This window comes from Anomaloglossus baeobatrachus, chromosome 8 (assembly GCF_048569485.1).
Source record: "Anomaloglossus baeobatrachus isolate aAnoBae1 chromosome 8, aAnoBae1.hap1, whole genome shotgun sequence".
Lineage (NCBI taxonomy): Eukaryota > Metazoa > Chordata > Amphibia > Anura > Aromobatidae > Anomaloglossus > Anomaloglossus baeobatrachus.
The window spans coordinates 212,481,553-212,494,399 of NC_134360.1; the positions used below are offsets into that span (position 1 = coordinate 212,481,553).

Genomic DNA, 12,847 nt, shown 5'->3' on the forward strand with positions numbered 1-12,847 from the left:
CGGGAGCGGTGACAGGGAGCAGCTTTGTTGTTAGTTCTCCCCTCCGTGGGTAGGGGGTTGGTTGTCCCGGGGCCCGGTGATGGGGTAGGGATGGATGGTAGGCGGGTTACGGGGCCTGGCGAGGTGCAGGGTCGCAGGGGCAGCGCTGTGCCGTACGGCACGGTGGTACTCACTCAGCCCAATGAGGAAGACACAGTTCTCGGTAAAACACTCGGCTGGATGGACGGGTCCCACAGACGGCTGCGGTGTTGTTTCTCCCGGCAGGTTGATGGTGACTGCCTTTCCCTGCACCTAAGTACGGTTGATGGTTCCGATGGGTTCCCACCGGTAACCCACTCCCCAGCTTGGATATGGGCTGGAGGAGCCCCTCTTTGCCCGCAGGCGCTGGCCCTGAGAAACGGTTGCCTTGGCGGTGGCAGTGTCTCCCTCTGTTGGTTGGACTGTTGCCTTCTGTCAGGACTTGACTGTTTGGAAATCCAGGAGGTCCCCTTCACTAACGCATTCGGCAAATTCACGGCGACTCCTAGCCTTGCCGGGGTCCAAAAAGCCCCTGCCAGATGGTGCTGGCTTCTCTTTGTGTACCGGTCCGGTACCGCCGGGCCACCGCCCGTCCACGGTCCTTACGGTAACTCGGATATGCCACTCCTGCAGACGGTCACCACCGTCTGCCAACCTGGGGGCTCTCTCCGGGGGGTCTGCTCTGCTGCTTATCAGGCCGGCTTTGTGCACTTATGGGTATGTTTATTTAACCTGCTGGGATTCTATTCATGCATTCATGTCTTTGTACTTAATCTGACTGTTCATTGGCATCTAATTAGCACCTCATGGTGGCTAAACTTGTTTATCTGTTTATAGCTTTTTTGACTGTTTAACTATTTGACTCTGTCACCTCAGAAGTTGCTGCTTCACCAGCATCTGTATCAAGCACTGTTTATTAGTGATTAGTGAGACTTGGATCCTATTTTATATATTTTATATATCTCTGTTATTTCAGAGTATACATTTTTATCATTGTGCTTATCCAATGCTGGTTTTTACCATCTGTCTATGTGTAACAATTGTCAAAATTTTACACCATGCTCTTTATGTGCAGGATGCCCTGTTCATGTTTTTGACCCAGTCTGTTATTCATTCATTTTTACTTGTGCCCTATATGTAATTTTCATCTAGTACATCTATATTGTATCTGCCGGCCTGTTTTTGCCGCTGATTCCTTTGTGCCAGTTGCTATTTATTAAACATATTTGCCCTTTACTCCTTGTCCTCCAGTCTTTGCTTGTTGTTCCACCCGGGCCACACACCCGGACGCTCTCAGTCAGTTGCTCCACTACCACACTTTCCTCCTTCCACTTTCACTGTCAAAACTAGACTGTCTGTTTTCCCGCCTCCAGGACTGTGAACTCCTCGGTGGGCGGGACCAACCACCTGGCCCACCCCCTGGTGTGATCATCAGCCCCTGGAGGAAGGCAACAAGGGTTTTGTGTCTGACTTCGGTGTGCCTGCTGGGAGTGTGGGGTGAGTGGTCGTTGTGCTCTGTGGCCCCTGGCTTGTCCAGGGCACCACAATACCAGGAATGCTTAGGTAAAAAGAGGCTGCTGACACAGCTGCCCACCCTGTCTATCTGATGTAATACTGCAGATACCAGGAAGGCTGAGGTAAGAAGAGGCTGCTCACACCTGTGTTCACCCTGTCAATCTGCTGTAATACTGGAGATTACAGAGGTGCTGTGGTAAGAAAAGGCTGCTCACATTACTGTCCACTATGGCTATCTGATCTAATAATATAGATACAAGGGGTTATGAGTTAAGAAGAGGTTTTTGCACTGCTCTTCATCCTTGATTTCCAATCTAATACTGGAGATAGCAAAGGTGCTGAGATTAGAATGTTAAAGATTAACTGCGATGTTGGGTAAAAGGAGGACTGTGCATAACACTCACTCAAACTGATGATGTCACTGTCAGAAGAAACATTATCCTGCTGTTACTGAGAAGAGTGATGTGACATATCTTCCGCCGTTTTTTTTCTACTAGTACACTTGACAGAGACAAAGGGGAATAATTGTGACGTGAGTTTGGTAGCTGATGCCAGTGGTGATGTTGCTGTAACTTGTACCTCACACACTCTTATTTTCAGATGTTGTTATATGTTCATTTTTCCTGTTACTTTACCCTATCATAAAATACAGATGTATGGAGGAGAGTTTGTGGACAACTTTGTATGTCATGGACCGTAGTTTCAAATATAATTGATGTGCAATGGTAGCCGATCCAGGAAGTTGCAACGAAGAAAGTCTTTTAAGAAACAAGGTTATCGGTGGATTGAGTAAAAATATAACAAACTTAAAGAAGTTATCCACTACTGTAACTCATTTAATTTTTATTCATCAGTCATGCTATTATTTGCCACTAAATGCAACCATACTCTTATTATAGTAATATAAACCTTTCATCATGCTGATAGCATCACTTGGTGTCTGGCAGCTGCAGCTTTGATGTTTTCATTGATAACCTCCTCTTCCCAGGCTTACTGTGTGCTATTACTACGAGTTCCATCATGCATTGCAGTGGCCTGTGAGAGAGCACTTAGCCAGCCTCCTCCATTCTCCACCCTGCATTGCTGAAAAAATTGGAAGTTACCATGTGTCAGAGAAGCCCAGGGTAGGTAGCAGATGGCCAGTAGGACCCTTTCACAATGTTTATTGTGCACATTTTGGCCCTTTCAGCTGTCCACAACAGTTATTGGATTGCCTATACCCTATGATTTTGAACTGCAAATTACAGCACTTCACTAGCAAAGGTTTTGGCCCCTGCTGTTAATGCTGAATAAAACTGTCAACTCAGCTTGTGTGAGGCAGACTAATTGTATCTTCAGGACATGTTCAGGTATCTGTCATTCAATCCTTATTGTCCACACCCACGATCAGAAGCCCAGTGAAAACTTCCTTTCATTTGGTCTAATTTCTGTGCAGAAAAAGGAGGAATCGTACATAACAGATGAAGAAGAAGAATCTGCATAACAATCCAATACTATGTAATCCCTGCTGCGATGCGCTCATAGAAGCTATACTTCTAATACAAGTATATTACAAAAGGTATTGTTTTGAAGAGCTATGATATTTGGCAAGGGGGTGAAAAATTAGTGGAAAATCCCTTTCAAATGGTGTTACTACAGCGTCATCATACTGATTCTATGTAATTTAAATTGGCTCATTTACTTTGTATCGGAACAGCCATATTGAACAAATTCCATAACAAGCTTTGGTTTATGATTCCATCTGTAAGCAGCAGAGTTGAAAATAAATTAGACATATGCAAAAGTGTAAGAGGGACAATCTCTAAACAAACTTAAAATTGCACAAAATCACTAACTAATGGTGACAAAAAAGATTTGCAGTATCCTGGTCCAGAGGCCTCGCTATGACATAACATAATGTATGCCATCATTCATTACGGTGCACCAGGCCACCCAGGCCACCGATCAGAAGAGACACTTGGGAAACTACATATAGTAGTGTGCCGCCCCCGCGTCAGCAGCCGGGCGGCTCGGAGCCGGATCCATGGTGGCTAGAGGGATCTCCGGACCCGGGGGTCGGGGTCACGCGGCCACTCGGAATAAAAGTGGGATATTTACACGGGGAAGTATGTGTGAAGTTCGTGATGCCACCCGTGGTGGATGGTAAGGTGGAGCACCACCGCTGCAGTTGTGAGTACCCGGTGACGGTGATTTGGGAAGCCAGGTGTTTAACCCCTCCACGGGTAGGGGGGATGCTCCGGGACTCGATGAGGGTGACGGTGAGGTGCCATTGGGACAGTAGGGGGGGGGGGGTCGCTTGCGTACTCACTCAGTCCAATAACGCTGACACCGACAACTGCAGTAAACCAAGACACCTGAAGCTCCTTTCTGACCTAGGGTCCACGTACCCCGTTGTGCCCTGGCCCCTGTACGGTGATGGCACAAGGCCGCCGGCTGTCCTCCTCAACAGTCCATGCCCCTTGTCATGATCCCCTGCGACCGGGATCCAGCTCCTACCAGGCCCAGACCAACGTCTGCCACCTAGTAGTCTCAAGGACCCCAGCTCCTGACGTCCTCTCTCCCTCCTTCAACCCAAACTCCTCCTGTGACCTCTCCTCTTGAGAGCCACCGCTCAACTGCCTGCTCCTGACACTCCTGACCTCCCCTTAACCAAGCCCCCAAGTGGGCGACCCTATTCCACTCAGACCATCCACTGGTGTGTCTGGTGGGTGTGATGCAGAGTGTTCCTAGGATTTTGATTAGCTTGTTCTTGGCAACACCAAAGGTCAGTGACCCGTAACCAAGGAGGAGGCAGATACTGGGCAGTAGGGCAGATTGCACAATACTCTGTGACGACCTGATAGGCCAGGGCATCACAGTAAGAGGTTCGCAGTGCTCTGGTCTAGCAGTCATGAAGTATCAGTGTCTGCTGGACCATGTTCTTACTGCAAATCTTGTTTGCTCAACTCCATCTCTTACCTTTGCTGATGTCTTCAAATTCAAGCCACAGTTGTCTCTGTACTTGACGGTTGGGATACCAGATAGAGCAGATTTCCTCAAATCCATACACCGCCTCCTGAATGTAATGGTTCCCAAATTGTTCTAATAGTGGCATGAATTCTAGACGGGAAGTAGCTCCATCAAGTGCGTGAAGGGCATGAGTGAATGCTGATGGGAAAGAAGAAAGTTTGAGACAAGGGAAATAAAATATCATGCATGTAAAAGATAAATGAGAAGATATCAGTGTTAAAAAATGGTCTAATGTAGCAGAACCTCTTTACCATATCATTAGGAATGCTTTACCTGTAGCCACTAACAACTTCTGGATTGTTGGGCATTTAACCTTGTTATAGAAATCCAATACATTCGATAATAAACCGCTATACTTAAGACTGCTGTAATCCCAGAGTAGCAGATTTATCTTAGTCAGACCTTTTAAATGTCCGTTCGATATGAAGAAAATCTGTCACATGGGAGGTCTTAGATAGGGCACCTGATCTCCAACTAAGGCAAGCCAATTTAGAAGTCATTCATGAGCAGTATATTGAAGAAGTCAGACTTTGAAAAATGTTTATGTCAATAAAATCTTATCAAGGTTAAGTACACGTCCATATATTATGAATGGATTGGACTTGTTAAAGGTGTTGTCTGCGTTTGCCAAACCCTACTTGTTAGAAAGATCCCTTCTCAATATTCGGATCAAATGATGTCCTTCTGAGATCTTTACAGAACAGACAGATGGTATCTTTGGTGAAACCTTCCGGTAAGGGAATACACTCACAATGGAAAGTTGTCAGTCAAACAATAGTAAAGATGTCAATTAGTGGCTCTGTTGAACGATTCTGATCACTCTACGGGAGAGCCACTGTCAGACCTCTCATGGCAGCTTTTTTTTGGGAGAACAAAGAGATCAGCATTATTAAAATGGAAATGCCTGATCTTCATCTCCTCATTAGTGGTGTGAGGCTCATGTTGGATTAGTGGATGAGGGCAGGTACATCTCGCCCCAGTATCTGTCCTATGTGACCTAGCCTGGTGAGGATCACCTGGATACTAATGGATTGAAAAGGAGGCTGGTAGGTGGGGTGAGTCTCCCCGCCTGGGAACACAGAAAGCTTGTCTGTGTAGGAGACACCTGTGAGTGGGAGCAGTGCTCGATGTCTGTATGGTTTAGCTGGAAGGGACAAGTCCTCCAGTCTGTAGTTAGGGTATCATCATGTATAGTTAGTGCTGGACAGGCAAGGATTTTTTTTGTTGCTGTTTTTTCTGTTTGTGCATCCCCAAAATAAATCTGACCCAGCGTCAGTTGCACCTGAATCTTGACTGTCCGCCTGCGGTGAATACAAACCTTACGTGCCCTTTGAAACCAGCAAAGGTGATGGCCAAGTGTGTTATCATAGCGAGTTCATCTGACATTAGTCCAATTTATAAGATGGCCTTGAATGTTCAACTCACCAGCATTCACATCAAAGGGAAAAGTAAACATTATACAGTGCCAGTTCAAGTCTATGGGTTGTCTGAGTAATCCAAGAGACTGTGCTGTGGGCGGTTGTTTTCATGCTCTGCACAGCCCAGCATCACAGCTCATCATCTCCCTGCTCCCTCCTCCTTCACTGCAGAGCACGCAAGTGTGGCGCCCCTGAGGCTTCCGTCGCCACAGAGATATTGCCCCTCAGCCAGAGGTGTGATGTCCCATCCTGGGTAAGAATGAGGTCATATGCCGGTCCACAGACTAAACTTGCACACACCAATTGGTAGGCATACACTGGGTCAGGGATAGTGGCAGCAACCCCCATAGATGTATTCATGGGGCCGTAAGTCCCATTTCTGGTCCCAATAGTGTGGGTGGGGCCTAGTCAGTGGGTGTGTGGCAGGAGTCAGAAAGTGTGAGTAGACAAGGAAATCAGGAAGTTGAAGGGCAGTGAAGTCTAGAGTGTGAGAGGGAGGTAGTTACCTCAGGAGAATGAAGGAGTAAAGTCTGAAGAAAAAGTGGCAGAAGGAAGTTCCTGGTGGAGATCCTGGGGTCTAGTTAGGCCCAGGTGACACCTAAAGAAAGAAAGGATCCCAGGGCCACGGAAGGGCATATTGGCTCGTGGCCTGTTCCACCGTAAGATCGGGAGGAGAAATCTGGCTGCATTCGGGGACAGTCCCCAGACAGAGGGAAGAAAGACAATTCCTCAAAAGTAACACCGAAGGCCTGGGGTGGTTGCAAGTGCCCAGGGCCACAACCCACCACAGATCCCCGGTGAAGAGGGCAAGATACAACTACGGTTAGCCCACTTTGTTCAGGCCCTGTGGTGGAGGCCAAGATCAGCTTAACTACAACGGTCAAGGCTAGGAAGTCAGTCAGGAAAGAGACACAGGAGGGGTGCACCGGTATTGACCTCTGAACTACCTGGGATTGGCGGAGGCACCTGACAGTGAATACCAGCATACTGTGGGCAACCGGTTTGCTGCAGCAACTGAAACAGTGAGTAAAAGACCTAAACTGCAAGCCCTGTGTCGTCTGATTCATTCTGCACCTCGTCCACAAACGCCATAGACTTTACCAAGCACAATAGGTTGCCCCGGGGTACCCGCTCTACCTGTGGAGAGCAAGAAACACCTCAGCTGCCATAACATCAGCCCCGGAGGTCCCTTCCAGCAGCTGCAGCTCCATAGCTGCAAATTACCACAGGTGGTGTCACGAATCTTATATAAACTTTAACACTATCATCACCCCAATACCGCCACAACATTAATTGACTCCACCAGGGTCACGTAGTTGGGCTCCGCCAACGCTGACTACCCCAGACTAGTCTGGCCCGACACCGGGTCACCTAAGGCCCTGGGGTGAGCGAGTCACAAGCAGCAGCGGTGCTGGGCTGTGACGAGCGGTGAAACTCTTCCCTCGGCCCAGTGACTCGCAGAGACTGGGGTCGGACGTGGTGATATCAGGTGAACAGGAAGTTGACGTGACATCACCGGTTCCCTGAGGTCACGGAGCCCGGGGATCAGGCGATGGGAAAGTGCGGTCCGCAATAGCTCTGCTCACAGGCACTATTGTCAACACAAGTTATTTGAGAGAAACCTTGTTTCTCAACATAATATCGCTGTGTTCAATAATGAATATAGGTGAACCACCCCTTCAAGGCTGGCTATACGCATGGGGTCTTTCCTGCTATGCCTCACCTCTTCTTGCCTTTTCTATGACCATTGGGCTGGACTCTGGGCTATACATACAGTATAATCTTGTTTTGCCCTAAATCATACTGCTATAGTCTATCTCTCATCTGACCATTTCTCTGGATGTTGAACACCTTGGTTCAGGCTTCATCTTTCTTCTTCCTTCCACTGTTTAAGGGTCAATATTTAACTTCTCGTCCACTCTGGGGTATTGATCACAGCATTTATTATTTCATACAACATAGTAATTTTATATTTTGCCTTAGATTTTCATTGCATTGGTAGGTGGGAATTTCCGCCTTTACCTGGGTGTTATCTATTTGGCATGTTTATTCAAGGGGGGAAATTCTTTTATACCTAATTTATTTCGCAAGTCTGTTTTTTTAGATACAGTTGTTGCCGTGTCTGACCATTAACCTCTATGGGGTGTCTGATACCCATGTTTTTTTCTCATCTGTACTGGTGATGTTCATCATCTGTTTTTTATTTATATGCCATGTATATAAAATTATTAAAGATTGGCCTCTAATTTTTATACTGCATTGTTTACCTAGATTTGGTGCCTTATTTACCATTTTTAATTACTACTAGTGATGAGCGATTACTACCATGCTCAGGTGCTCTGTAGTCGTAATGAGCAGTAGGACACTCTTGTGACTTGACTCGTGTACTGAGTACAATGGAAGTCAACAGGATCTTGAGCATTTTCTGGAAGACCTTCCGGAAAAATGATCAAGCTTCCCTATGACTTCCATTATACTTGGTAGTGTAATCAAGCCTGTCTGACATTCCGATCAACTTATTTTGAGTTCCAAGCACCTGAGCATGGTAGTGCCCGCTCATCACTAGTTACGAGTATTGAGCACCCGAGCTTGGTAATGCTCGCTCATCACTAGTTACCAGTACTGAGCACCCGAGCATGGTAGTGCCCACTCATCACTAGTTATGAGTACTGAGCACTCGAGCATGGTAGTGCTCGGTCATCACTAGTTACGTGTATCGAATACCTGAACATGGTAGTGCCCACTCATCATTAGTTACTAGTACTGAGCACCCGAGCATGGTAGTGCTCACTCCTCACTAGTTACTAGTACCAAGCACCTGAGCATGGTAGTGCTCACTCATCACTAGTTAGGAGTTTCGAGCACCCGAGCATGGTAGTGCCCGCTCCTCACTAGTTACGAGTACAGAGCACCCAAGCATGGTAGAGCCCGCTCATCACAATTTACAAGTACTAAGCACCTGAGCATAGTAGTGTCCGCTCATCACTAGTTACCAGTCCTGAGCACCCGAGCATGGTAGTTTCCGCTCATCACTAGTTCCGAGTACTGAGCACCTGAGCATAGTAGTGTCCGCTCATCACTAGTTACCAGTCCTGAGCACCCGAGCATTGTAGTGCCCGCTCATCACTAGTTACCAGTCCTGAGCACCCGAGCATGGTAGTTTCCGCTCATCACTAGTTCCGAGTACTGAGCACCTGAGCATAGTAGTGTCCGCTCATCACTAGTTATGAGTACTGAGCACCCGAGCATGGTAGTGGTCTCTCATCACTAGTTACCAGTCCTGAGCACCCGAGTATGGTAGTGCACGCTCATCATTAGTTACGAGTACAGGGCACCCGAGCATGGTAGTGCTCGCTCATCACTAGTTACGAGCACAGAGCACTCGAGCATGATAGTGCCTGCTCATCACTAGTTATGAGTACGGAGCACCTGAGCATGGTAGTGCCCGCTCATCACTAGTTACGAGTACTGAGCACCCGAGCATGGTAGTGCCCGCTCATCACTAGTTACGAGTACAGAGCACCTGAGCATGGTAGTGCCCGCTCATCACTAGTTACGAGTACAGAGCACCTGAGCATGATAGTGCCTGCTCATCAATAGTTACGAGTACTGAGCACCTGAGCATGATAGTGCCTGCTCATCAATAGTTACGAGTACAGAGCCAATGAGCATGATAGTGCCTGCTCATCAATAGTTACGAGTACAGAGCCAATGAGCATGGTAGTGCCCGCTCATCACTAGTTACGAGTACTGAGCCCCCGAGCATGGTAGTGCCCGCTCATCACTAGTTACGAGTACAGAGCACCTGAGCATGATAGTGCCTGCTCATCAATAGTTACGAGTACAGAGCCAATGAGCATGGTAGTGCCCGCTCATCACTAGTTACTATGTATGGTGTTCTGTCAACAGTTCTCATCTGAGACATGCATTTGTGTTCATTTTTAACCTAGCACAGTGTAAGGGTTTTATCTTATTATGGATACATCCTAGTTTTAATCAATATCAAAAAACTGACCAGCACGTCTAAGCAGAATAAAACAAGTGTGAACAGGTGCAAACCACTTTAATCCTTAACTGGACAATCCCTTAAAGAGCAGAGCTTCTTATCCCTTTGGGCATTTAATTGTCTACTATTGGTCCATTGAAACTGGTTATGCATACACAGGCTGTAAAATTCCAGACTTTAATGCAGCTTGGTCCTGTGGGGGAAACCTAAGGGACCATTGTTTTATCACTTTTCCGCCTGTGAGATCTGGCAGTCCTTAATAATTGTGATAAGATTGTTTAGGTGAAATTTGTATTTCTTGCTCTGCACATTTGCAGCATGTAAAAATGATAAAATTGACCTTTTCCAGCAACATTTTGACACTTTGAAAAAAAGCAAACAAGAAATGGTTTGACATAAACTAAAATTTTATTGTCTAATCTGATATGTAAGTTATTTCTGGAACAGAATCCAATAAATAGGAGATAGAAATGTGATGTGTAATCTGTGTCTGAAGATCAGATGTTCACAATAAATGGCAGATAAAAACCAGAGCAGATAAACGCTTGAAGATGAAATTCTGATCTCTTTTCAAAGATTGTCTATATTTTCCCAGAAATGAGTAATTCTCATACTGCAGAAAAGCAAAAACTACTGCAGATAGTGTTTGCCAATATAAAAAAGGCACATAATTTAACACAATTACCCTAAAATAAAGGCAACACCTAGGGTTAGGCGGCTTTTACATTACATTATCACCAACGTTGACTGGTCCCGTCGGAGCTTTCGTCTGAACCCCCCCACAAAACGGGTTTCAGACACATGCGCTGATGGGGCCATTGATTATGTAGAAGCAAAACGGAGTCACCGTGTGCTCTGTTTTGCACCATTTCTGGGCGTATACGCTTTCTACAGGTGGTCCAGGGTCCGTCCCCTGCAGTGCTGTCTGGTAATCCGTGACCTGCCTCCTGGCACAAAGTTTAGATTCACTATAGTGGCCCAGTAGTCTGGAACTTGCCGGGCCCCGCTCCCCATTGTCGCTAAGTGTGGGAGCATGTTCTCAGGGCTCACGCTTGGGATTTCAATGGGCTGCTTGTATGGAAGGCCCTATCCCCCTCATTGCGCTAGTGCCCCGATTCTGGAGCTAGTGGGAATGGTCCATGAAGGCTCCGTTCTCCGCAGGTTAATTGCCAGGTTGCCTGAAGCTTCTACCCGATCTAGGGTCCGTGTACCCCACCGTGCCTTCTGTTCCGGACCAGTGATCGGAGCAAGCTGCTGACCATCCTCTTTGACAGGTCCAGGCACCTTGCATCAATACCCTGCAACCGGGTGTCCAACTCCTCTAGGTCCAGACCACCATCTGCAACCTAGTCAGCTTCTCCTGGGAGCCACTACTCCCTGCTTCCTCCACTTCACTTCTCCTGTTCACAACTGTCTACTCTCCACTGTCTAACACTCCTCACCTCCCCTTCCTGACCCCTAGGTGGGTGACCCTATTTCGCTCAAGCCGCCCACTGGTATGCCTGGTGGGTGTGGTGCAGGGTGTATCTAGGATTTGATTTGCTGTTGGGGGCAGCACTGCAAAATGGGGACCCAGAACCATGAGGGATTTAAATACTGCACTAAAGATAAAGAGCGTGCAGTACCCTGTGACGACCTGATAGTCCAGGAGCGTCACACAATCACAGAAGCCAGGCCGGCCGGTGGGCAGGGAAAGCAGTGCTGAGTGCATATGGACGAGCAATGATGAGCGGAGACCACAGGAGCAGCGAACAGCCGCACGGGACCAGTTTACCACTGTGACGGAGTAAGTATGAAGCGCTCGCTTCATTCTTATTTTCTTTCTTTTTTTTTTAGTTTCTCGAGTGCCAGATCCGGATCAAACAGCCGGAATCCTGGGCCCGGCACCCGATAAACTTTGAAACTGCGCGTATCCGGAGTCCGGGTCCGCCCAGCCCTAGTTGGAATCTTTACAGTAAAGGCCCCGTTACACGCTGCGATATATCGCCAGCGAACATCCCCGTCGTTTGTGCGTCACGGGCAAATCGCTGCCTGTGGCGCACAAAATCGTTAGGAGCCGTCACATGGACTTACCTGCTTAGCGACGTCGCTGTTGCCGGTGAACCGCCACCTTTCTAAGGGGGTGGTTTGTGCGGCATCACAGCGGCGTCACTAAGCGGCCGCCCAATAGAAGCGGAGGGGCGGAGTTGAGCGGCCGTAACAGCCCGCCCACCTCCTTCCTTCCTCATTACCGGCGGCCGCAGGTAAGCTCCAGCTTGTCATTCTTGCGGTGTCACACGTAGCGGTGTGTGCTGCCTCGGGAACGATGAACAACCTGTGACCTCTACAATCAACGATATTTTGAAAGTGAACGACGTGTCAACGATCAACGATAAGGTGAGTATTTTTGATCGTTAACGGCCGTTCATTGGTGTAACACGCAACGACGTCGCTAACGATGCCGGATGCGCGTCACGGAATCCGTGACCCCGGCGATATATCGTTAGATAAGTCCTTGCATGTAACGGGGCCTTAATGTAATAGATCATAGCTTTTCCAGAAAACAATGTTTGTTATAAATATATAGTACAATTAAATGGTAATTCCTTATTCAGATAAAAGGCCACACACAGAAGCCTTTAAGAAGTGACTTATCTCTATCTCTATTTTGGTGCAAACAGCTCATTAACGTGGCCATGAATCTTCCATCTGTAGAAAAATAAAGATAACCTGTTTTTGTCTTGAATAAATATGTTACAATTGATCAGCCCTTTTCCTAGTGATATTTTTCCTTTCCCGCATCCAAGAACACAAGGTCAATTTTAATGAGTGGGATTATTGCATCAAATAACTCACGTTCTCATCAAGAAGTCTTAGCAGGCCGGGTTACGTGACATACGCA

The 12,847-nt window shown here is 47.2% G+C and overlaps 1 protein-coding gene across 6 annotated transcripts in view; it reads right to left on the reverse strand.

The window, feature by feature from the left end:
* ASTN1 (astrotactin 1) overlaps positions 1-12,847 on the reverse strand; it is a 704,518-nt gene that overhangs the window by 56,210 nt on the left and 635,461 nt on the right. For all 6 annotated transcript variants that reach the window (XM_075320156.1, XM_075320155.1, XM_075320159.1 and 3 more), the window contains one exon: positions 4,492-4,680. In XM_075320156.1, the coding sequence (XP_075176271.1) occupies positions 4,492-4,680 (189 nt within the window). The remainder of the gene's footprint in view (positions 1-4,491; positions 4,681-12,847) is intronic.